Genomic DNA, 27,040 nt, shown 5'->3' on the forward strand with positions numbered 1-27,040 from the left:
ATGATGTCATCACATCATGTAAATGTATCATTGTTATAGCAACAATTACCATTAAACAGTTCAGAGATTTGCATGAATATGTGGCAGTTGAGGTAAAGATTAATATTATTTAATATAAAGGCCGTTATAAATTCCACTTGCAGTTTTATTCTCCACTGACGGACAATAGAAAGGAAGAAAGTCCCACCTCGCTGGATTACAAGTGTCTGGTGTATGAACCACCTTGAGACAGATTTACATTGTTTTCATTAAACTTACTGTCAGAGGACGGAGCTTTGGCTGCACTCAGTACGTCACAATCAGCTGAAGTGATCCAGGCCACAGTGTGGCGCTGCTCGCACATCCCAGGTTTACAACAGCATTCAAAGTGATAGCTAACGAGAAACAACTTGGGAGACAAAATACCTGTTGTTCCCAGTGTTGCTATGGAGGTGTGGTCAACAACTGGGAATTAATCTACCTGGCTAACTGTAAATAAATCCATATCATTCATTTGTAAAGGCATTCTGTGATGAAACTCTCCTTTTAGCCTCTAACACCAGCAGATAACAGCTCACATTTCACTGAACCCAAAGCACAGGTTATCTCTCAGAGGTAGAGTTAGCTGCTTCAAGTCTAGCGGGTAATGGGGTCGGCTGAGTGTGTTTGAGACACATAGATGAGGCTGGAATCCGAGGTTCATGAATGCTGAGCTTTTTTATTTCATTTCTTTTCAAATTTCTTTTTAACGTGTGTGTGGTTTATGCCAGGACACACACCCACCATGACTGAGGTTAATAAAAAAAGGAAAAGGGAGGAAAGAGGTGTATATGACCTCTCATGGTGAAGTGGTTGCACCTGAGGAAGGAGGTTCCTTATAACTGTTGTTTTGTAAAGGGCTAAACTCTTTGGGACATAGTAAACTTACAAGTCAGTGATGCACATTAGAAGTGATTTTCCCAGGTCAGCACCAACTCTGCCGGCTTTAGCTGTTTTCTGAAACAACAGCGCCCTCTTTCTGTTCTGTGGTGTAAAGCAATCCAGCAGCTTCAAATCCAACTGATACACAGTGAGTGGAGAGCAGCTGGAGACTGACAGTTTGTAGTGATAAAATGCTTCACACAGCTGCTTTCAAATGAAAGATAAAATAACAAGTTGAAAGTTTATTGATGAACACACCTTAGCTGAACTGACAATACTAAGTACTTTTGTTTATTGGGAAATTCTTTGTTTCGTCATCTTGGTTCTGCCAGTCTGAATGGTGACCGGCATCCTGCTGGTGACAACATCGGTTTGGCCTCTGGCCTTCACTGGCGCACCTGGAGACCTCCGGCACCTTACTTGGCCAAGGCCAGCAGACTGATGATCAAGTGTACATTTGAATCTTCCTTCCCAACAAACACATCTATCCATCATTTTGAGGACATACGTAGGACAAGAGAACATCAATCATATTCTTTATAATGGGAGGTTGTGGGTGGAGGCTGTGCGGCAGGTGGTGGGCCAGGCCCATCTCCCAAGCATCCACCAGACGAACATTCAATCCTTTGAACACAGCCCTGAGCACCTTGTCATGCTGCAGCGAGTACCAGTCGCTGTTGGTCAGCGTCTCATAAAGTGTCAATGCTTTCGGGTTTGCAGTCCGGATGATGACCAGCGTTTCTGGAGCCCTGTCCAACAGCCGCAGCACTGCCCTGCGGATGCTCTGCATCCTCCGGATGTACACCTCGATGGGGAAAGTGCTAAAGTGAGACCAGATGCCAAGAACTACGATGGTGTTGCTGCCTCCTGTTAAGCCATCTAGTTCATTGGCGATGTAACGCAGCTGGCTGGTTGGAACAGTGCCAAAACGTATAGGAGGACCATGGCAGCGGTACGTCACCATGATGTTTTTTGCATAGTTAAAGGCCATGAAAGGTCCAGTTTGCTTCAGGTTGTGTAGTTTGAACTCTTTGAGATCTAAATGTATTACATAGGGAACAAATTAAACCTAAGTAAGAATAAAATAAAATGAATGCCAGAAATCCCTGTTGATCAGCTACCTGGTAGCGCTTCGTTGAGGTGTTCAAACCACTGCCTGATGGTGGAGTCCCCGTACAGGTGGACCGCCTTGCCTTTCAGACACTGACTGATGGCAGAGGAGGTGTTGAATTGGCGAACTGTGGTTCCGCCTAGTGCTCGCCACTCTCCTTGGTAGTAATAGCCAGAATGTCCATACTTCACACTACTGTTCTTCCTTTCTGGTTGACAATAAGATAAGGAGATGTTATTATATCATTTCTTATTGGCAACAAATGCATGACGAGACCAATACCACTGTCTCTCCTGAACCTCGTAGCCCCAAGTCAATTTGTTTCTCCTGAGGACATAAATGTTTATAAATGCGTCGCAAATACATAGTTTTATTTTGAGAAAAGCCTCAGTAATTTCCTAAAACAAATGGGCACTGTAGTTCTTTTAACCTCATTCAAATGGGAGCATGTTGTTAATTTGTTGGGGACTGTTTTCAGCAGTGGATTAATGCACAGATTTTGGATACACAGTCAATACTTGTTAGACAGATCAATTCATTGTTGGTTTTCAATGGGATTGCTGATAATTATAAAATCTAAAGATCGTTAGCATTATCCTTAAAAGTAAATGTCTTCCCAAAATGTTTTGAGGATCAAATACAATAACAACAATTTACAGGCCTAAATGGTGGCTATAAGATTTTGTAGCTTCCTCATGTGATCAGAAGCTATTTGGATTTTACATATACCAACCTCGTCTACCTCAGCTGTAGGAAAACTTTCTTCAAAACGGCGAAAACAATAATGCCAACAAGAACCTGAGTGTATCTGTTTTAACTGACAAATGTGGCTACCTGCTGGCTGCTAAAAAATAGCAGCTACAGCCAGTGTATAAATGGTCATCACTTTCCCAAAGCAGAAAAGTGGCAGTTGTTCAGTTGTTTTAATGGAAGTGTAACTGTAATGTAATGGTTAAAGTTGAGGCCACTTTTTACTTTTAGCCTCTTAATCTGTTTTACATAGGTAGAGAGATGTATCAAGGCCAGCTTGAGCAGAGTGTTGTGAGCATAAATTTTCTCGCTGTTTTACTTCTAACAATCTGTAGCTTATTCAATTTTGAATTATTGTAGTTATAAGCAGTGGTTACGGTTGTAAAAATCATGCTTTACCTGTCTTGTTGGGCCATACGGTGACATTGGCAGATTGCGAGGCTTGAATGGAGACTTTCATGTTGACATTACTGATGGAAAACACGTAATGAATTATATGTTACACATACTACAGTATCAACAACAATATATACAACAAATGAGGACAACATTTTTTATCATTTAATGAAGTTAAAACAAGACAGCAGATCACTAACTTGGGACTGCTTTAAAAAAAAAAAAACGTAGCCTATAAATCCATTTTGTGAGTTAAAGCTGCACTACTCAAAAATTTCACATAAACAATGGGTCCAATGGTTGTTTATAATGTGACAGGCTTTGCTTGCAAACCCACTGAGAATTTGCAGTTCTCCTCTGCACTACAGAGCATTTTAGCATCTATTGAGTGGATAGATGCTAAAATGCTCCACTCCACTCACTAAGATATTTCCCTAGGGAGTTGGTGGAGTCCAAACCATAGCTAAAAGGAATTTCAATACTGGACTTACATTTACCAGGAAGCATGCTAATGTCACTCCATGTCATGTAGATAACACTCTACATATGTATTTATTAGAAGTTACACAAAAAGCCCATCCTCACTACCGGTCTCTCCACTACCTCACTTTTGAAAGAGCTTCTCCTCCTTGTCCTTGAGGTTTTTCGTAAATCCTCCTTTAGAGTGGTTGATCCTCGCATCACAGCTCAGCGTCTTTGGCTTGTAGCAGAACCACGGCTCACCTGTATGGAGGTCAGTGTAGTTGCATAACGGCTTATGGGTTGGATGCAGGCATACGTTACAGGTGGCAGTCTCAGACACCGAGCCTGAGTGGAAGACACTTTGGAAGTAAATCCTGTCTGGCTGTTCGCTGGTCAGTCTTTGCAGCACTGTGATGGCCTCACTAGGGTGAACCAGTGTCACCTGATTAAAAGATAGAAACAGTCCAACAGCACATTATTTTGCTTCTGAAAAGTAAAGTAGTACAAGGGAATATAAATAAAGAGGCACACACCTATGTCTAGAGGAATGACTGCTAGCTAAATCCCTTGCAAAAATAAAAAACACTAAACCAAAAGATAGTAAAATGAAACTTCTTGCCCAACATAGGCCCGAGTCTGGCCCATATATACTTTCACATTTGGGCAGATTCCGGCTGTTATCGGTCTGTATTGTCTGACAGCAACAGGATTTTGTGTTGACTGTGTCTCAATTTACATACTTCCATACACACACTGCTATTTTGAGTGCAGTGTCACATTGACAAGTATGGCAACATGCATTACACTATAACTAGTGTTGTGCATGAACGCGTTCACTAAATGCTGAACTGAACGAATCAGTTTACAAATGATGAACGTGAACGTGAGCCAGAGTGAACACAGCTCATGTTTTATGATAGTTTTAGCTCATGTTTTACAACAGTTTTATGGCAAGCTACATGACATCTCCATAGACACGGCTCAGCTTGGCTGGTGCTAGCGGTACAGACGGTACAGACACATCTGCTACTGCTGAAGCCAGTTTGTTTGAGCATTTGAAGCAGTTTTATGAACAAACAAATGAAGACTCAGACGGATTTTAAATCTAACTAATGTCTTTCTTTGTTTTCTCTATCATCCAGCATTTGTACCTGCTGCTTCATCACATATTTGTATAAATTATGATTTATATATATTATGACTCATGCTATCAGATTGTACTGAACAATGGCTGTTAAAATGGAGATACTTTTGTCTGGTTGGTATATTCTTTAGGAATTTAGCATTGCAGGTAGTTACAAACATTTATAACTGATAAAGGGGAGCCTTACTGTAAAGTGTAAAACACATTATTTATGAATAAGTTACAATGAGGCTCCTCTTACCAGTTAGGCAGTAACTCATTAGTCTGATTAATGAGTTGTAAGCATCAACTTGATCTTGCTAAATAGTGAACCTGCATTAATATATGAAAACTGTGTTTATAATGGTTTATTTATGATTTCTAAAGTGTTAAGAATCAAATTAATAACCTAATTATAAACCATTTATAAATCCTTTTATAAGGGTAGTCTCATTGTAAAGTGGTATCAATATGTCTAACTAGCTCTTCACAGCAATTCAAGAACATGGACAGGTCTTTTACGTGGGTCATTAGTCAGGATGCCAACATTTTGCCTGGGATATGAAGCTTTAGCCTCAGTCTTTTAGCTTGATATCATGTAGGCTGTATGTGTACTGTATGTGGCCATCAAGTGTATTTAAGACTCACTTTACAGGTTTCTTGTTTTATAGTGAATCAGCTTGAAACATTACAATGTCTGTTTTCAAGAAATGAGAAGCCTGCAAGGCCACATTGTTTTGAAAATGGGTTAACCAAGAATTTCAGTGGTAAATCTTCCACTGTTGAATTTGTAAGCTGTGTGTGCCTAGTGAGAAGGGAATGTTGACAGACTTAGCAACAGTATCTAAGGAGCATGGGGTTTAGCTAATGGTCAACTTGAAGATAGACTTACAACCACATTGAACATGATAGCATCACCTCAACCTCCGCGCTTCCCTCCCAGAGTAAAGAGAACACAGCAGAATAGTAGCCATTGAGATGATCCACCACTTGCCCAGCGACACCTGCACCAAGAGCCTGGTTGTGCAGACGGGCGACTAAGAAGTCTCCTCCAGACTTCTTGGGTTGGCCCTGGAAGTCATACATTTGGATCATAACCTCCAGCTGATCTCCTACATGCCACTGTCCTCCTCCTTTCTTTGGGGGAATTGTGAAGGTGCTGTGGGAAGGATCGCTGGTCTGCTCCAGAGAAACCACAGCTGGAGCTTCAGGCCAAGCAATGGAGTCTAGTATAAGGTCTTCTTCCAGAGCGTCCTCAGTGGACAGTGGCCGGAAGGTGCAGAAGCCGTGATGCATGAATTGGTCAGTGGAAAATCTTGCAAGTATCACTGTGGAGTTCACTTTATGCTGAAAGTGAGATGGTGATAAAGATTCATCAAATAAATGCATAAAAAGACGGATCAACTAAATGAAACACAAGATGTTTCCTGCCACACAACACACAATTTCTGTTGACATGAAAGATTTTTATGGTTGAAAGACTAAGCCTGCAGGGACTTTTATCTTTTCCCAGACTCCACTGGTGAGGTGAAAACAAGTATAAGCCATTATCCTTCACTGATTTCCTCTACTGAATCTTTACAGTCATAATATCCTTATACTCAATCTCAATAAATCTAATTTATTTGTACTGCACCAATCACTTAATGTTTTTTTTTGTATCTTGCTGTCTACATTTGTACATTACAAGTCTGCAGATGCTTTTACAGACTGATATAGTGAAAATGCCTTCAAATAGACCTACACACACCCATGCACACAGAGTCATTCAACAACCTGTGAAGCATGTAGATTTATAAGTGACAGAATTTTAATTTTTTGCAGACGGAAGACAAAGTGGAAATAAATGGACAGGAAATCAGTTCAGAGAGGAAACTATATGTTTTGATGCCATTGCTATGCCACACATTAACTTTAATATCAGGAAGCTTAGAATATATAGAAATGATAGAAAACAGTGCCTTGATGTAGGATCCTGTAACTCACAGAAACAAGTTGACAGAAAAAATTGATTTTCAGGGAGTTTAATGTTTAATGTTCTGAGTCCTTATCAAAGGTCAGTTTTCTCAACACTCTTTTTATACTTTACATTTGTGATCTGTTTGTAAAGCTTTATGTCTTCTTTTATATAAGACAATAACAAAAATATAGAATAATGCCAGATATATCTTTTCATTACAGGGCGTGTTGCTGTCAGTCAATCACAGGATTGTGAAGAAAAATATAATTTAACCTAAACTACATTCATTTACAAACATTTATAGAGAACATTCCTGTTATCCTGAGCAAAAGAAAAACTAATATTGAACATTTCAAACAGGAAATTCTAGTCAGAAGCAAGATCTCACCTCCTGTAAATCCATGTTACGTAGTATAAAGATTAAGACAAACACAGCCAGTAACAGGAAGATGGCACCGTACTTCGGAAGGCAAAGGTTGACCTCCCTTCTTTTACAAACTTTGACGATCATGATCAGGGATCCGTCTTCATCTCCTCTCTGGGTACAGCATGGTTCTGTGACTAGTTCATCTGGAGCTGGAAAAAAAAAAAAAAAAAAAGGAGTGGTAACTGACGCCTTTTTATGCTAAATAGTATTACTGGCTAAAATTTGAATTGTGAAATCCTGTACAGGTTTCCAGTGGTTAGGACTAAACTAAAGAAAAGTCCCGTATTGACCAACTATCAACCAAGGCCACAGACACAGTGGCCTCTGTCCCCACAGTTTAACTTGACAATACACTCCCAGGTGACTATCATGAACCCTTTGTAAGATACGGTAAATATTTGAATACATACTGCACTCTTTTGCAATCTGGCACGCACTGTTCAAATCTGTACAGTGTAACTATAGTTGAGTACAAAGTACAATATTTTGTGAAGGCCTTTGAACTGCACAAACCTGTATGAGAAGTGCTACACAGATAAAGTTTGATTAATTGAACGGTTAGTGTCAAGATTTAGCATTCCTGATGTCTATGAATTAAAGCTTCAATTATGGTCCGATGAATTCAAGCAAGATCATGTGTTTTACCTCAGCTGAACTTCGCTTGGAGACAACGCAGTGATGAAATCTCACTGTGACCTCGCTGGTTTGAGGGAAGTTTGTTTTTTTTTTGTTTAATTTGTGTGTTTGTTTGTGTGTGTGTCACAGATTACTGATAAGTCCCTTTATAGGTCTGCTGTACTTTGTACTCAACTAGTTACAGGACACATTATGAAGAACTATACATTATATCATTGTATTATATTGTTAAATTAATTAATGTGGATTCTATAACTAGAATTACAGCCTCACAGTTGTCAGCCTCCGCCAAAAGGCCAAAATCATGTTTTGTAAGGACAGTGTGCTGGACAGAACTGAAATACAATACAGCTTTTCATTTTGTTTTCTGTGTTCTGTGATTAAATATGGCATTTCATTAATGTCACAATTTAAAACAAAATCATTGATTTATTAAAAAAAACAATTATTTTGAAATTTGACATTATTCAATTAATACATTAAAAGCCTATTATATTCTGCTTTTTTGGTTTAGGCATTTTAAATCTTCCATACATTAAAAAGACTATACAACTTAAACAAATGACATCAGAGTGGTGCCACATTCTGAACTTAATTTTATTTATTTTTTTATTAATATTTTTGACAGACTTATTCATCTACCATACCGATTGGTTACAAACTGTTTGTTTTGGGTTTTTTTTTTAAAACACGCAGAATGCTAAGAGACAAGAGAAAACAAAAACAAACAAACAAACAAACAAACAAACAAACAAACAAGACAGTCTGGTAACAATCTCACAAAACCAGACTGCAACATCAGTCATAATTATGCTGAATGTCAAGTGACCAAAGCCACATTTGCAATTTGTACATAAAAAAACTAAATAAAACAAACAAACAAACAAACAAACAAACAAACAAACAAACAAACAAACAAAAAGCCCTGAATAGTCCTTGATATAATCAGAAGACCCTAGATATATTCATCAGTGATTATAACTTACCCACGCTGTTATGTGAATAGTTCACATTGTCCATCAGGCAGGATACAGAGATCCAACATCACTGTTCACCACATTCTGAACTTTAAATCATCTATTCACTTTCTTTGATCTAGTTTTGGCTGTCTTGATAAAAATTGTGTCTTGACTTGATTGTCATACTGTGCTTTTCTGATTAATGCTCAAAGATCTACTGCGTCTGTGACAGTTCCAGGGATGCAAATATGTAACACTGTATATAAAAAGCCTACAGCAGAGGTCTAAAACAGGCGCCCCAACACCAGTAACTCACCCATGGATGCTGATGTGATACAGCTGGATGTTATTAGGAAGAAGTTGAATTAAGTTGGAGCTCAAACTATTTTAGACCTAATTTAACACGTTTAAAAACAGGTGTCTACAATAACATGATAAACACCTAAAACTCCCTCTCAAACATATACATGTACATTATCCCCTAAAAAAGCACTTATGTCATTGCCTTTAAGGGTGATGCCAACATTCGATGTAAAGTCTGAGATGATTCAAAGCTAAACACACTAAAGTTGACACACTGTTTACCAGGCAGCAGGTGAGGCCTCGCTCAGCCGAGTCTGGTCGTCACTCTGCTTGTGAATGTAGAACAGTAAGGTTCTCTGCTGCAGCAGCTGAGTTATTACCCGACAGATCTGGGCTATTTCCCTTGAGCCAAAGGGCCTTCCTCATCTCAAGTGTTTTCTCCCTCCAAGTATTCACTAGTGCACTGCCAAGGCTGGAATCCAAAGATTATATACTGTTTCTGGAATGAGTAATTTACCTTTTACTTGCTCTAATTTGGCTCAGATTTTGAACTTTACTGTAAGGAATCAGTTTAAAAGTTCAGCATCTTAATATGTCTGCAATGTCTGGGACATCAGTGTTGTTTGTTAACATCCAAATATACAGTAAATCTTAAGCAGTAGGCACACACTGTGACTTTACCTGACCCAAGCCGACTGAACTCTGTCAGTTTCAATCATATGGGTAGGATGAGAGGAGGATTTATTGGAATATAGCCAAATTTTTTGTAGGTGGAAAACCGTCCAAATTACATAAAAAGTAACCAATATAATTACAACTTGCCCAAAACCATTTACACCAACCCAATTAAATAAAAAGTAGCCAAGTGAGCCAACTGCCCCATTTACTAACTTTAAGATAAACACAAGAAGCTTGTGCTACAGAAAATGGACCAGACTCAGTGAATAGCTCCCTAAGCTTAACATGTCCTATGATAACTATTAATTTAGCTACACAGACTAATGAGCAGTGATAATTAACATGTCTTTGGGGTCATCAGGTGGGAACCTCCTTTCACCAGTTTTTCGTCTAGTTGGTCCCACGACACCTCCAGGAGGCTAGACAGTGATCACTGGCGTCCCAGAGTCACTCCCCTAATGCCAGCCATCACTGCTCCTCACACCACCACTATTTTCCACAAACAACACCATCATCAACTCTGACAAAACACACCAGCAGATTAAGCAGATTCAGCAAACAAACTCCCCTAAACAGTTGGAGAAAGTGGCAGCCATTTTGAATGAGGGAGGTAGAGTCAAGGAGAGATGCCTTTTGAGCTAAACTCTCCCCCGCCGGGTTAGGCTGTGCTCTACCCCCCCCCTACTCCCCCACTCTCCAAGACATCAAACAAACAAACAAACAATCAAACTCACCTAAACAGCCAAAGACACACTACAAACCAATTCAATACAAGCAAACAATACAGGCCACCTCACCTGGACTAACCGCATGGTCTCAAAGAGGGTCTCAAAGAGGCTCACACAGGCCACACCCCCACTTAAAAACACTTCCTCTTCCTGGATTTCTTCCTTGTTTCTCCTAAGAGTCTGTCTATCCTAAGTGCTCCCCCTGCTGGGCCCCCAGCTACCATTACTCCTTCTCATCCAAATCCACTGACTGGATCTTGCTGCCTCATCTGACATGTCCTTTACAATTTTCCTCACACTCTGTCCACTTGCTCCTAACTCCCTCACCAAAGAGACAACAGACCTTGCTACAAATCCTCTACATCCTACTTCCACTGGACAAATCCTAACTTTCCATCCTCGCTGCTCTGCTTCTGCCCCTAACTCTGCATACCTGAGCTTTTTCCTTTCATATGCTTCTTCAACTAAGGCCTCCCACGGAACAGTCAGCTCTATGAAATATACTTTCATTCTACTCCTAGACCACAAGACTATATCAGGCCTTAGCTTTGTAATGGCTATTTCCTGGGGAACAACAAGCTTTCCTCCTAAATCTACCTGCATTTCCCAATCACAAGCACCTTCTAAGCTGCCTTGCCTTCTTGTTGTCTTACTAACTTTCTCTCCCTCTTGAACAAACTTGATTGCAACTTTCTTTGTTTTAGGTCCTCCTAAATTTGCCTGCCTCCGTAACTCTTCAATTCCTGCAGCTAAGCTTTTTAGAACCTGGTTATGTCGCCACGTATACCTGCCTTGCGACAGACTAACCTTACACCCTGACAGAATGTGCTTTAAAGTTGCAGTACCTGAACACAATGAACATAGTGGGTCTCCATTTACCTAGAGTTTTAGGTTCTGGGGAGTTGGCAGTACATCATAAGTTGCCCCTATCAAGAATCTAATACTACTTTCCTCCATGCTCCAGAGTTCTTTCCAGCTAAGCTTTTTCTTGTCTACACCTTCCCAATTCACCCACTGTCCCTGCTTAGCTTGGGCCACTGCCTTAGCACCCCTTAATAATTCCTCCTGTCTACGAACCTGCTCCACGACTAGCTTTCTCTTCTCCTTGGGACCTGCTCTACTCCACACCGGTTTGCTTGGGCCAAGCCCCAAGCCTCCCCGGCCTATTTGGACATTACCCACAATCTCTGTATGCCTAAGCGTTGCTTCTGCCTCCTGCACTTCGATTCTTGGATTCCACTTTCTCCCCTTGATTGGGTTTGGAACCACCTTACTAACTACCGCATCTTTGCTCCCAGATAACAGGAGCTGGTCACAACATCCAGTCAGTGAGGCTCAGTCTGGTGTAAAAAATAGCTAAATATGGAGGATGCAGTTTAAAATGTATTTGTTTCATGCAGGCTCGAGGGTCACACACACACACACACACACACACACACACACACTTATTTTACAATAACGTGCTAAATGGTAAAGCTAACTTACTCCTAACAATAAATGTGGCAATGCCGCTCCATCTGTTAGCTACGTTAGCACTGAGCTGGTTGCACCTCGACAGTAGGTAAGCATGTTTCTATCTGTTTTTAGAGCATTTACGAACAGGGTAGTGACATTTATGGCTCCATTGCAGTTTGCCATCAATACTGGATTTACACGTTGGGTTTGGCCGGGGAAAATATATTTTCATCCACAGTAGACATCTGTGAGAAGACAAAATACTGCCGTCAGTAAACAGGCAGTTTTTTTGTAGCTGGATTCCAAAGATCATGCTGAGGAGTCTATTACCCCATTCAGACCAACACGGTAATATGGGTTAAACCCGTGTTAGGGTTCCCCATCCCTGACCAATTCATGACGTTGCACTGTAGAGAAAAACTAGGGTCCTAGAAACGTAGTCTTAGGAATGTGGCCCTGAAATTCTTATTATATATATTATATCTCCCTTGCCAACGCTCCTGCAACATACAACCGATGCCTGAATCCATTTACAAAATCTATTAGATTTTTTGGAGACTCACTGCTCTTAAAATTATCCCTCAGCACTGCCAGAGGACCGCGTACAGAATGAGGTCATTAGGGCTAAACCTTGTGCTTTCCTGAGTCACCTCCCTGGCTGCCAGTATCAACCATGGCAAACCCTCTTCCCAATCTTTGCCCATCTCTGTGCAAAACGCACGCAGCAATGACCTCAGCGTCTGGTGAAAACGTTCTAAAGCCCCCAGACTTTGTGCATGATGAGGCTGATGACGGAGTGTTTCACCCGAAGTTGTTTTAACACTTGAGCGAACATACCAGAAGAAAAGTTCGAACCCTGGTCACTCTGAATAACCCTGGGAATTCCAAAGATTGAAAGGAACTGGGTTAGTGCCCTAACCACAGACCTGGTTGTTAGTGAGCGCAGGGGATACGCAGCTGGATATGTGGTAGCTTGACACAGTATAGTTAGAAGAAACTTTGCATCTGACTTGGAAGGAGGCAGAGGTCCAACGTAATCCAAAATAAGGTATTCAAAAGGCTCACTAATGGCAGGTATTGGATGCAGAGGGGCAGGCTTAATAACCTGGTAAGGCTTGCCAGTTATTTGACACGTGTGGCAGGTCCTGACATACTCCGCTACATCTCTCTTTAGCCGAGGCCAAAAGAAGTAATGCAAAATGCGATCATATGTCTTCCTTACCCCAATATGCCCTGACTGGTCATGGGACAGTTGTAAAACCAATTGACGAAATCTGGCCGGTACACCACACCAAACTCACCACCAGGGGCCCACTTCCTCACTAGCAACCCATCATCAATGAAATAACCCTGTGTTTTGTCCTTCGCCTCCACCAGAGGGTGGTTAACACACTGCATCCCCTCTATCTGCCTGACCAATCACTAAAATAACTCACCCCTAGTCTTCATGAGGTTAGTTGCGGTGGGTACTTATGCACTAGTGACGGGAAAAAAACCCTGCAATCAGAAACACCTGGATGCAATTCACACCAATAAATTGTACACAATTAAACAAGACACCAAAATCCAAATTAGGAACAAGCCCCCAATTTGTCACGACCGGCTCAAAACCATGACAAGGAAAGCGGGAGGCAACACAAGGAGTTAAAGCAAAGAGACCATTATTTATTTTTAAATAAATTCTGTGTCTTGCTCACCATGACAAAAGTGCAGAGGATTCAAATAACCCGGTGTATCCAATAAGCCATTACCCACCCACTGGTACCTAGAAGAGAAATGACACGACCAAGCCTCCTGCCCAACAACCAAAAAGGGTGGGGCGTCACAATTATGATATCTATATTATTATATAGTCTTATTATTGGGTTCAATTTTAATTCAGCAATTTTTGGGTTTATCAGTGAAACTACACTGCAGACTGAAAACCTTTTTTTTTTTTTTTTTTTTTTTACAGCCCACTGATGATCCAGTCTCTATTTATGAACCTTTGGCTCCAATGTAATTCTTGAATGAAAAACGGAGGCATAAAATAATCAAAATGTGCATTCACTGTAGATTGGGTGTTCTATGCTGCTGGGGTGGAGTTTAAGATTCAGAAAGTGGTTTAATGTGATTTGATTGGCAGTGACCCACCAGCCCACCAACTGTCATCAATTCAAATGAATCCTGATGAGCGTGTGTGACAACCCTTTTCTTACTGAGAACCACCACTATAAACCAGTCAGAGGAGACCTGAGGAGACAAAGAAAAACAGGAATCTGATACAAGAAACAATCAAACCCGTTCAACCATCAGCAGAAAATAATGTTCATGTTGGGCCCCATTACTCACAGTAAGTTGTCATGGTCTTCAGGGTCTCATATGGTGATAATAGGCCATTTCTTGATGTAACGAATCTGTCTCTGTGGTCTTTATTAAGAAGATTTATAGGAGTGAAAACTACTTTGTGGTGTTTTCATTAAATTGGTATTTCAGTAATAAATCTTTTCGGGAGTTTGCAGAGTCTCTGTTGTACTTAACAAAGACTTCGCGTTGGTACCACCAATATTCTACACAGGAGCTTAACGCTGCGACCTCACCGACCACGTGAAGCAGCCACGCCTGCTGTCGTGCGTAAATACTGCAACATCAACAGCCACGCGAGCCCGAGAGAGGCTGACACGATGGGGCGGAGGTTGAGCGTTCGTGGGGAGGAGGTTTGAACACACAGAGCCCGGTTAAAAGTGTGCCGTGGGTGGAGTTAAGGACGCTTTAGGCACAGGAGAAGTTGATGCCTTCTCATGCCGAAGCCATGCGTAATGCGCGTGACCGCCGCCGGTGAGGAGGATGCTAGAGCATGAGGCAGGAGCAGCAGACATGCGACTGGTCGGTCAGATCAACACAGGTATGAAGATCCAGGCCGGGGGCGAGCACAGAGGCTGCAGCAAGGTCGGGGAGAATCAGGAAAACCAGGTCATCTGTTTGCAGTGTCAAGACGAGGTGGTGCGGGTTTGTCCGGGAAGTCCGCGCCGCGCCATCGCGACCCGCCTCTCCTCCGGATCCGCAGGTAAAGACATCCTATGCAGCAAATAAATCCAAGAAAAAGGGAGAACACACAAGTTAAGTGTGGCTCATGTTTCATCGGTTCATATCATCAATTACACTGATTTCAGAGTCCAGGGCTGAAACGAGGCTGTGCTGCTCCAGTGTGCACCAAGTGATGCATGGGACAATAAAGTCACATAAAGAATTAGTGGACCACGTTGAAATTACACCACATAACAAACTAATCCATGAATTTATGATATTGGTCTTCAGAGTCATAATCAAAAATTGTTATTTAATTTAGTAGTTGTTCATTTTCAGTTACAAGGAGTGAGAGCCCCTCGTACAGTCATACTAGTGTATATGTGGTTAGGCGAAGAGGGTGGGACGTCAATGTGGAATATTTGTGCATCACAGTGATATTACTCAGAAACACCGAGGGTAAATTGCTCTTAATTTCCCATGATAGCCTCTGACTTTATAACCAGTTACAGTACAGTGCTGGCTGAAATGAGTCTGTGGTGCTCCAGTGTGCTCCAAGGGACTGCATGGGACAAATAAAGACTTTTGAATTACACCACATAACAAACTAGCCTATGAGTTGATATTGATATATAGTTTATGATATTTGCTTTCGGAGCGTGGTGCAGGGAACACCACAGTCTTAAGTTTAATTAAGTAATTGTCATGTTAAGCTTTATGAGCTCTTTCAAATGGGCGAACTGGAGCTACTCTTAAATTTCCACGATAACCTCTAGCCTGAAAATCCTCAGTCTGCACACACACTCTGGTGCACTTTTTTAAGATAAACACAAAGCTTGTGCTACAGAAAATGGACCAGACTCAGTGAATAGCTCCCTAAGCTTAACATGTCCTATGATAACTATTAATTTAGCTGTACAGACTAATGAGCAGTGATAACTAACATGTCTTTGGGGTCATCAGGTGGGAACCTCCTTTCACCAGTGTTTCGTCTAGTTGGTCCCACAACACCTCCAGGAGGCTAGACAGTGATCACTGGCGTCCCAGAGTCACTCCCCTAATGCCTTGAGTATCAAAAGTACAATTGCCTATAGGCAACAATATCATCTCTGCTGCATCCGAATCTATTGCCTCTTCTCTGATACGCACAATAAAACAGTCGTTTACCTATCAGCCTGTGAAGGTGATTCAGTCCCTTTAAGGCTGTTTCACCACTGGAGGCTACTTTAAAAAAAAAAAAAAAAAATTTGCTGGTATAATTCATAAAGTAGACATTGAGCTCAGTGTGAAGGAAATTAGGAAAAAATGTTGACCATAATTTAAAGCGCCATGTGATAATAAATTATGAATGTCACTGGAAGCTGCGCAGAGGCTGGTACGATTTGTTGAGTCCGCGCGTTGACTTCCCGTAGCCTCGGTAATAAATGATACCTGCAGCTTTATCTCTAAACATGTAAGCAAATGCGAGAGCTCGAGATGAAAAAACTCCCAGTCAGTGATAAATGTCTGTGCTGTGCTGCCGCTGCTCTCCTTTGATGCAGCTGTAGGTGTGAGATTAGGGAATAAGGAAGTGAGAGTTTTCTATAAAAGTTGTCCAAATTGCTAAACGAGCAGAAGCGTTCGTATTCAGGTCTCAGCGAGAGGCAGAAATGTGAGGTGGTACCTGGCTGCAGTGCCAGAGAGAGCCTGTCCCTCTGCTCACACAGATTAATGATTTAACCTCTGTCTCCCCTGATAACTTGGAGTTCCAAATTAGGCCTGTAAATTTCCAGTGTCAAGGTTATTTTACTGGTTGACCACGAAACCTCAGTGATACTCTGCAGTATTTCTCATCAAGTAATTCAAATAATTCAATACTGTTTGTTGACTGAACATTTTTGTTGAGTTACCGATCTCGCCATGATGGCTAGGAGCAGGACACACAAGCCTGTTAATATGCAGTTTGGTTGACTGAGCGTGAAATTCATATTTTTGTACAGCCTGCCTTTCCTGCCAAATGAACTCTAAAGTGGTGCACAACATTCGGCTGAACTGACAATGACTGGACGTTTTTGTTTTTGTTTTGTTATTGAGTTATTCTACATTATGTAGCTCTGACCTCTGGATCAGATGAGTGTGTGTTACATCGAAGGTGTTGTTCCTAGTGACAAACCCACCAAATTTCCATTTCCATCTCTCATCAACACATAAACACATCAACCCAGTGTACGGTACCTGCCACCCACCAAAAGGCAGAGTTACAGTAGTTGACTATTCAGCTGCTACAGAGCTGGATATGTTCCATAAGGAACACAGTTGGTGGAGACCAAAACAGAGCTAAAAGGAGATTAAATATTGGACTTGCATGTATGAATGTTCGATGTCGGCTGGGTCTGTAAATAGGCAACCGCCAGCTGACCGGTATACCACGACAACTTCATTTATGCTTTACAAAAAAAACCTCAATTAGTGCAGCTTGTGAAATTAACTTGGCAATGTCACAGGTCTATAAAATAAACGTAACCATTGTCTATCATACTGCAAATTGCATCCATACAGGTTTGTGCAACGTGTCTCTCATCATTTCACCCACATTTTATATATAGTTAAATTGTGCTACACTGAGCGAACCGTCATCAGAGACAGTAATTACTGTGACATACTGCTGTAGCCTCACACTCAAAGGGTCAGGGGATGTAAAGGCTGCACTTCAGACCTGCAGACTAGGAAGCAGCAGGATCAGGAAGTGGCAAAGAAACTCTTGCAGGGTTTAAGGCATCATTCCTTTAACGCTATCAGGGTTAGTGAAGGGTTTTCTTCTTGTAAGTCTTCAAAGGTTACAGGCTCATTCCCATTCCGCTGCTGGTGTCATGAATTTCATTCATAGTGTCCTACCACAGTGGATGGTTTCATTCCCTCTCTATATAATTTGGTCGACTAAAGCCCTAAAGCTGACAAAGTCATGGATTTTATTGCCTCTCCGAAGGTCAAGGGTTTGTTCCTTGTGTAGCTCAGTGTGTGGAGCAGAGCAGTAACATTGCAAGATTTGGAGTTTCATCCCTGTGGCTCAGTGGACACCAGAGGTCGACTGACTGTGGACTTTTAAAGGCTGATATAGTGACGATAGTTTGGAGCCGGAACAAGACGATAGTAGATTCATCAGCCGATACACACCCCCCCCCCCCCCCCCCCCCCCCCCACACACACACACACACACACACACACGCACACATACACATCCCCCCCGGCCCTGCCAAAGAAAGTTTGACACCGTCTGTACTTTGCTTCCTCCAGCTGCCATCTGTAATGTGAGAAACAAGAAAAAATTTCAATTGATTCAGTATAACTCAAGGCTTAAAACATATTAAATCTATTATTATTATTATTATTAAATAGATAAAAGAGCTATAAATGCTATTAGCTATATTTTTTATGTATTCAATATCTATTAAAATCTACATGGATATTTTAAGTTTCACTTTAATATGGGGGAAAATGTTTTCTCAAGATTGCTGTTGGAATAAAACCTTTCAAATAAATTTTAGTTTCCCAAAGTTAGAAACTCATGTCATCACAACAGAAACTTTCAAAGTAATTAGGCCTTTGGGGGAAAAGTAGTGTAGCTGGATACTTAGGCCAATGCCACATTGAATAAACCAGTTTTTTGTCACTCTGAATTTAATATAATGCGTTGAAGGTTTTTTCATGGAGCGAAGAAGTTATCTCTGATGTAGTCGACGTTGACATTGAATAACGCAATATAAAATCTGTTGTGCATCTGTGACACCACCTCCCCCCTCTCTGGGTCTCATAAAGTCTGAGTGCCGTTTCATTGGTTCTATAAATGTTGCTTGGATCATAGAGTTAAGAGAGAGTTAATCACATGCACACAGATATTTTGAGAAGAATGACCCTCAAAGTCGTGCTTGTTTTGCACTTGCTAGAAAAACAGGGACTGCGTGCTTTCTTCTACTTGACTTCGTGAATGGAGCCTCCATGCTAAACAGTGACGTACGTCCCTGTGTGACTGGTGGAGTTTTGCCTATTAGTGCCAAATAATTGGCAAAACTGACTATAAGGTCGTCCTCTAGTGGACACATGTTTAACTGTAGGATACATGATACTCTGGGAGCCAGAAAAGCGATGGCAGCATGATGAACTCGTGGTGACCTGTGCTAAAAATCAACGCCTCTGTTGCACTGAAAGTTGCTATAAATTGCTATAAATTGATGCCGTAGCTGATGTGTGATCTCTGCTCCCGTCACAGACCGTGAGCCCAGCAGCAGCAGCTACAATGCCTCTTCAGGAACCTTCTACAGCTGCGTCAGTCAGATCACCATCGGTAAGTGCACTTTCACTTACTGGGGCTTTTTCTTAAAGGAGAAAAATACATGTTATCATGTTGTCTGATATGTGAACAGTATAATTTTCTATCTAATACAAAATCACCTGCTTTATATCAAATATTTCTGTTATTTGCCCAATAACTATAAAAATTATTTTTACTGTGGTTGTTCAGTATTTATTACATATTATGTTTCGCCCACTCCATCTGTTTGAGTTAAAGCAGGGTGTCTCAAAGGATTATGATGGATTTGCACAAAACCTATGGAAAGCTTGTTCATTCAGCAGCTGTTTAACTGTCTAAACCAGAGGGACTACATGACAGTGGGCATGGTTTCTCACTGAAGGACAAATCACCTGCAAACAGATTTACGTAACATCACTGATTCTTTATGTAATGGTCTGCTTATAGAAAAACATAGAGAGCTTATTTCTGGTTCAGATACTTCAGAATGGCGCAATTGTAGAAGGTCCACAGACAAAATACAAAAAGAATCTGCTCAATTTGTCAAGAATTCACACTGCTGCTAAAGTCTTGACAGGAAAATCTCTTATTGCATGTTGCTTGTTGATAATAATAATAATAATAATAACAGTTAATTACAAATGAACAATAATAATTACTGCACACAAGACGATCTCAGTGCAGACTGTTCTGGTCTGTGGTTCTCTGATGGTGGAACAAGCTGCTGAATGCTGGGGTGAAGACTCATGTCTTCAGTAAAATGTAAATGTAAATGCAGACCTTTCACATTGGGAAAGTGTTCTTAGTCTCATGGAGCTCTCTGTAAATGTAATCGACCAATAAACATGCGAAAGCAGTGAAGAACACAACAAGTCCTCCAATCCGTACGGGCATGTCTGTCGTTTGTTCCTACCCTCTGATACGACCCATAGGAGGTTCTCCTGAAATAGCGTCCCTACGGCGGCATGCGTACCGGAGCTCAGTTGTCACGGTTACTATAATAAACACGCGACTGTACTGATGATAACGGTAATGGCTTGGTTAGGTTTAGGCACAAAAACTACTTGGTCAGGTTTAGGAAAAGATCATGATTTTTACTTTCATAAGTACTTCCTCAACATCGGACGATCTTTGTTGTCATGGTTACAATAATAACAACGAACGGTCATGGATAATAGAAACAATATAAACTACTGGTTTCGCATGGGAGTCCAACACCGATCTCCTGTGTCATATTCCTGTGTTTTGTTGACCCATCCATCCACCGCAACCTCCTCGTGACGCAGACTTTCTCGCTCTTTACACTACGTCACTGCCCTTTGCCCTTTGCCCCTGTCATAATGACCATGAGCGCTAGATGGAGAACAGTCTCAAAGAACAAGACTGCAAACTAACTAGTTACTTTGCAAAGGTTTTATTGTGTTCAACACAGAGGTTAGACCTCGAGGATACAAACAAGTTCTTTTGTTAAAGTGGCAAAAGGCAAGTTCTTTTCTTTTAACTTATCGTTATGAAGTAAATGTTGATTGCACAATGTAATAGCTATTGAATAATGACACCATCAGCATTTAGATTGGTTTCCTATAAGCCTCCCTCCCTCTGCCCCCGGGGGGACCTTTAAAGATAATCTGCTCTGATTCTGCACATCAAAGTTTCCAGGTGTTGGAGAGTGACATTTAGTAACTGAAAGAAGCTGTTTGAAGTCTTTTGTGGCTCTGGAGGAAGCTGCACGAAGTCTGATGAATTGCCTCGAGTGACGTTGGGCTGAAAACTACAAATTTGAAAAAGGAAAAAAAGAAGTGAGGTTACCAGACCTCTGGGACCCGTCCCGCAGCTCTGCTTGGGGCGCAGGCCACATTAGCTGCTACTGCTGACCAACCTGTCAAGCTGTGGGTGTTATAGCTGCCACGCTTTGGCGAGGAAGAAGAATGAGTCAAATAAAAAAGAATATATATCTGGTTCTGCATTGATTTTAGTTCGCAGACATACGTGATAAAGCATGTGCAAGTGTCGGGGTGCAGGGGTTCAGGTACAGCGTAGGTTAAAATGTCCCGTTACCTGATGTTGTAAGTGCTGTATTTAGATATACAGTATATCTGTATCTGTATATATATCAATATCTCTATATCTGTATAGAGCAGAGATAACTGGGCAGCTTTTGTAGCAGAGCCTTATAAATAAGTAACGCTGCTCCCTTCTATTTGTCCAGGAGAACCATCCCACCTTTTCATACAGGACGTAATGGTGAGTGAAGAACGTGTCACCTGTGATGAAGGGCACTGCTCTGTGCTACACAGAAGCTTCAGTGTGGTGGGAGAAGCGTGTATATAAACAATATCACCACAATCAGGAGCAGACAGAGTCGTAGATCGTGCGATGGTCTTTCGACTAGCAGAAGAGAAACTTCATTTGTTTCTGTACACGAGCTTACGAGGTTCACACACTTACAAGGTAAATCTGTGTAGTAAAAACAGCAATATCCACAATGACATTTTGGAGAGCTCACTGCTGAGCTGTATGCTTCTGTATAAATTATAAGCTTTCTGACAGCAGGCCAGGGGGGACTAAAGGCTAACGTTTGCTAAAGAGTGAGAAAATGAAAGATTTCCCCTCGACATGTTAACTTTGTGTGTACGTCCGGGGTTCTCGACAGCAAATAATGCGTTGCTGATGAAGCTGTCTGAAGCAACTTTCCTGACTGTCGCAATACTGCAACCCCCCTGCCATTTGCAATATCCAGACCGCGCCTTTTGACATTTCCTCCACGACAGTTACAGCGGCGCCTGGTTAGTGAGGGAGGCTGGAAGCTGGATGCTGTGACAGTGAAGGCTGAGTCTCATGGTTCAGCTCAGGCTGTGCTGCTGCTGCATGCAGGTGTTCCTCTCGTCTCTCTGAGCTAAATTAAATTAAAAAAAATAAAAAAAAGAACTAATGAAGTGCTGAGGGAGCTTTGGACCCTTGAGACTCGCCCTCTTGGGTTTTACAAAGGGAAAGATCTATAGCCTCGACCCTGCACTGAGATCAAAAAGAGGTAGTGTGCCGCCTGTGATTTAAAAGCCCTTGTCTTTGTTTGAGAGGAAAATTCTCGTCAGCATCACTGTAGGTTCTTAAAAGTTCTAATCGATTGTAATCGTCCATTAATTCCACCCTCCTTCATCGTTGTAGGAATTTGCTGCAGCTGTGCGGCTGATAGACAGAGCTAATCTTCAGCCTGTGGCAGGAATTCAGTGAAGGATGACGTGGGAAACAAATGCAGCATCCTGAAATGTGCAGCACTGACTGACTCACACAACGAGAGCTCAGTTTAAGCCTTTTTTTTTTTTTTTTTTTTTTGTCTGCAGTATTAGTTGACATTTCGACATGCTCAATTTTCCTGCTCCCTGTATCCGTGGAAATGATTGAATTCATGTTGCAGAGTGCTGGAGGAGTCGGGTTGTGCTGACTCTGTGCTTTTTGGTTTATCAGGCTTATTGTGTGAATTACAAACCAATATCAAGGGAGCTTCAGATCGTATATACAGACATATATTGAAATTTATTTGTCAGTCTTATAGATGTCTTGGTACACTGCACAGCACCTACACCTCTTTAATCACTCCTGTACTTTTCCACTTTTAAACTATGATCACATGGTCACTTTGATTCTACTCTAAACACAGTCTAAAGGTTTTTGTCCAAGAGGGAAGACGAATAAATGGGATGATAAAATGGGACCCAGGACTCGAAGAGACCCTAAGGCTGCCAGGAGAGCAATATTGAGCCGTATGGAGTGGATTATCCATAAAACCATAAAACACTGCACTGTCTCTAAATGACTTCAAACATTCATTATCTGTATCTGCCATTTCTCATTCTCCAATATCAGCCAACATAAACACTTACAGTAAGGCTGGGCGATGCATCTAATCTTATTTTCAATTACCATTTTGGCTTCCAAAGATTATGAAAGCAAGATGAAACGATTATTTCAATAAGTTTATTGAATAAGTTCAATAAATGCGTTGTGTTTCTAAAGTCAACAAATAATCATGATCTCAATATTGATCCAAATAATCATGATTATGATTTTTGCCATAATCAAGCAGACTTAACTTACAGTTGCAAGTTATATGCAATAGTCTAATATCGACCAGTATATCATAGCAGATGATTAATTGCTCAGCAGTAATTAAGACCATGTTGCAGAGCTTTAGTGTTTTAATGCTTTCTGTCCGATCCAAATCCAGCCCACATTACATTCACTGGCAGACTCAGCCTTCCCATAAGCCTTCACTTCATACACAGTAAACAGACACTATGACTGCTGTAGCTCAGGAAGGACGGCACCCTCCTCCTGTTTCGTGCCATAATGCGATCCAGCATGATTTTCCTTCAATTTCAAAATGGTGGTTCACAATGTCAAATGCAGGGAGGAAGCTGGTGCTCATGAAAGAGCGCAGAACAAAGTGGGATAAAGAGTCGTGTGGAGACTTTAGATGTTGACATGAAGACTTCCTCTAGAGACAGCAAACTGACAGGTCCAGTTAAAGAATACTCATTTAGCATATTTAATCTTTAAGCGTGATATTTCACTGCATGTGCGCTGCACTTCTCCTGCTGCAACTTCTGCATCTACAGCACTGGCCCTGATCATATTTAAAGTTCGAATACACTCAGACTTTTAACCCCAGAGGAAGCATCAAGCGCTCATTAGTTGCCATCCCTCCATCCACCTGCAGGCCCTCCACCGGTAGTCCCTCTATGATTACTGTTGACTCTCAGCTCAAACTTGTCATTGCACCGAGCAGCGTGTGTCCCAGATACCTGCACCTGCATTTTGTTGTCTTAGCTCTGAGCGCATCAGGAAGTGGAGGTGCTACATATCTGGGCCTCTCTCTCCTCAGAGAGCCACGTGGGCACTTTTTTTTCTGATGACTGCGACATAGATATTGCTTAGAACACACTACGTCCGAAAAAGGCTGCCGTAAGTTTTGGAGGTCGTCCGGATACTTGCCAGGTGTGGATTACCGCCTCCGCCCCTCCCGCCATTCCAGGTGACTTTCATGGGATGTTGAGGATTGCTGGCTCAATGTAATTCTCAACGTTGTTTAAAAAGACAAAATAACAGTCAGTTAATGGCTGTTTTGAATTGTGTTACCTGGACCAAGTCTGAGTACAAACCATTAAGTTCAAAATTTTCAAAATGACTCTGTGGTTTTCAGGAGATGAATCCTGTTCAGGTCACAGACCACTGACTGTTTCTGAAAGTCCTCAAACCCACCAGCCTTTCTAGTGTCCATCAAGAAGCAGTTTCCTGTCATAATGTTACTTTATAACTGCGGTAGCATCAAAGATATTTTCCGAATCAGCTTCTAACTATGATTTGTGGCATCCTACATGAACACAGTGACAAAGTTGAAACAGTTTTGGTTTCTTCACACGACAGATTCAGCAAGTCTGTGCTTTTCACACTGGCTTGTAGTGGGCGGGAGTCATTTGGGAAATAACATTTGTTTCTGTCCATCGTAAATAAAGAAATAATGTTCCATTACTGTTCCTTCACACTACAGGGTTTCAAGCATCTTTTGATATTAATCATTGTTTGATATTTCCGACAAGGGCTGGGCAATATGGCCTATGAATAATATTGCGATACTTTTAGACATGAAGTACTGAATATCTGGATATTTTGAAATCTGATCTCAAGTTCTTCATAAATGTGCGATTTAACCCTTTAACTCTACAACACTTGCCTGCATTAAAACTTTCTTTACTGTTTATTCATTAATGGTTTCTATTGGAGCAACTTTAAATTTGCATGCAAAAAGGGGGAAATCACAACACAAGTTAAATTTGACCCCTAACAAAAATAGACCTCAAAGTAGGGATGAGTAGGAAGATCTTACTTTTCAGATGAATCGTTAAACAGCTAGCCTGCTGCTAACAGCTAGCCCGCTGCTAACTGCAGCCGGTGACAGCGGTCCTCCTTCTGCTCTGCGGCCTCGGTGAGCTTGGCGTAGCGCCACATGTACCAGTTCTCCACCAGAGCAGAACAAGAACCACCGTCACCAGCTGCAGTCCAAGACAGAGGAGTTACAGTCCAAGAACTGCTGAGGCGGCACCTCTTAAATAAATAACAGCAGTGTCCAAACGAATACTCCACATGAACTAAGTAAAAAGTGTGATTGCTTGTGAGGGTGAACAATAGCAAAACATCCAAAAGAAGTGTCAAAGTGGGGGAAAGATACTACTAGATACTTTCAGAATAAAATCAGAGTGGAAACAGGATACAGATGTTTGTGAGTTTTCTGGATGGGGGTGGGGTGGGGGGGTGGGGGGTGTTGTCTGAGAGGGAGACAGCTGCAATACATTGAGTATATTCGGTATATCGCCCCTATTTTTGACTGGAAATTGGGGAGACGTCAGTCGGTAACAATAATTGGGAACCCTGTGATTGTCTGTGAGGGCGAGTTGGACCCAAAATCTAAATTTTACATTGTCGAACAAAATAACATGTAATCATAAAGCAAACAAACAAAAAAAGTACAACGTTAAAAAAGAGGAAAAAATCTCCAGCATAACAACAGAAAACACTCAGTGTGTTTAGACTCATTTTGTTAAAGAAGAGAAGTTGTTTGGGCGTTTGTCCATCACTGAAATTAAAAATCTGCTCCTGGGCTTGTGGTTATTGAAAGAATGAGCTTTTGTGGGATGTGTTTTTAATTTAGAAAATGAAAGAGCAAAGTCTGTCCAGAGCTTATGCTGCTGGATCCTGTGCAGGAGATGAAGCAGGCCCAAAAGACATTTCAACTTTGTGGAACTCTTCAAATGTGTGTTATTTTCACTCATTTTTATGCACAGTTGGTTTGGATAAAACCATAAAAAAAAGAATATTGCAGTCATTTAATGTACTCGATGACTGTTATTGTTTGCAAACTTTCACACACCAAAGAATATTCCTTGTCCTATTATTTTCGAGAAAGCAGTCAAAAAGTGTTGTACTAGACAAATCCCCCTCAGAGAGAATAAAGACCTTCTCTGTGCTCCAATTTTTTGCAAGTGCTGACTTGAGCACAAACATTATTTCGGGGACGCCCAGCCTTACGTTTTTGCCCTCCGTGGTGTGAAAACCAGTTTATTCTTTCAGGGAATTCGAGGATGTAAAACAGCTGAGATGAGATGTATAGCTTAGATTTACCTCGTGCCTCCTAAGAATTTATCCTCCAGCTGAATGCGCAGAGTGAGGAGCGAGCTCTGAGCCTCAGAGACTGCCAGGCGTTCCTCTTCTCTGTTATTGATCGGGCTGTGTTTGTTCGTTGCTGATGTACCTCTGAAATCTGCTGGGCTTTGTGTTTCACAGGAAACCAGGAGGTTGGGGGGAGGTTGGGGGGGGGGGGGGGGGGGGGGGGGGTTGAGCGTGTTCCCTAGTCCCACCTGCCCTCGGTGTGTTACATAACAACAATGTGCAGAAAATCCAAAGTTTCCGAAGATCTATATAAAATGTCAGGTCGGAAAAGTTGCATGAAACAATTCACAACACGTTTAAACTCTCAGTCTGTGTGGGCACAATAATGTTCGTTTAAAGTTATGATACGGAACTTCTCCACATTAAGAGAAAAGGATGCAAATTCCAACTTTATTACTTCTTCCATTGTCAATGTGAATTAAAAAAGGAGTAAAGACTATATAAAGTCTAGAGTCTGGTAATACCTTATAAAAGCATAAACAGACACAAATCAGAGAAATAGAGGAGGTAACGTGACAAAGCAAATTTGATCCCAAGAAGCGACGTTTACGTCGGCCAGAGGCAAAGTGATGGTGCATTTTGCAATGAGGGGGCCACTGGCAGCCCCTGAATCCAAGACTGAAACTTTTTTAAT

At 41.4% G+C, this 27,040-nt stretch overlaps 2 protein-coding genes across 2 annotated transcripts in view; one reads left to right on the forward strand and one right to left on the reverse strand.

Moving 5' to 3' along the window:
• Positions 1–1,122: 1,122 nt before the first annotated feature.
• On the reverse strand, positions 1,123–7,444 carry LOC130163814 (NXPE family member 3-like). Its single transcript, XM_056368225.1, has 6 exons — positions 7,091–7,444; positions 5,661–6,089; positions 3,766–4,061; positions 3,161–3,231; positions 2,022–2,219; positions 1,123–1,938 (listed from the first exon to the last, which is right to left on the reverse strand). The coding sequence occupies exons 1-6, from the start codon at positions 7,211–7,213 to the stop codon at positions 1,385–1,387; spliced, it is 1,671 nt and encodes a 556-aa protein (XP_056224200.1). The 5' UTR covers positions 7,214–7,444; the 3' UTR covers positions 1,123–1,384.
• Positions 7,445–13,930: 6,486 nt separating this feature from the next.
• Positions 13,931–27,040, forward strand: part of LOC130163661 (anoctamin-4-like) — a 47,900-nt gene continuing 34,790 nt past the window's right edge. Inside the window, exons 1-2 of the mRNA XM_056367993.1 lie at positions 13,931–14,934; positions 19,141–19,215. Coding sequence (XP_056223968.1) covers positions 14,715–14,934; positions 19,141–19,215 — 295 coding nt within the window. The 5' untranslated portion in view covers positions 13,931–14,714. The remainder of the gene's footprint in view (positions 14,935–19,140; positions 19,216–27,040) is intronic.

The sequence above is a fragment of the Seriola aureovittata genome, chromosome 22 (assembly GCF_021018895.1).
Source record: "Seriola aureovittata isolate HTS-2021-v1 ecotype China chromosome 22, ASM2101889v1, whole genome shotgun sequence".
NCBI classification, from domain to species: domain Eukaryota; kingdom Metazoa; phylum Chordata; class Actinopteri; order Carangiformes; family Carangidae; genus Seriola; species Seriola aureovittata.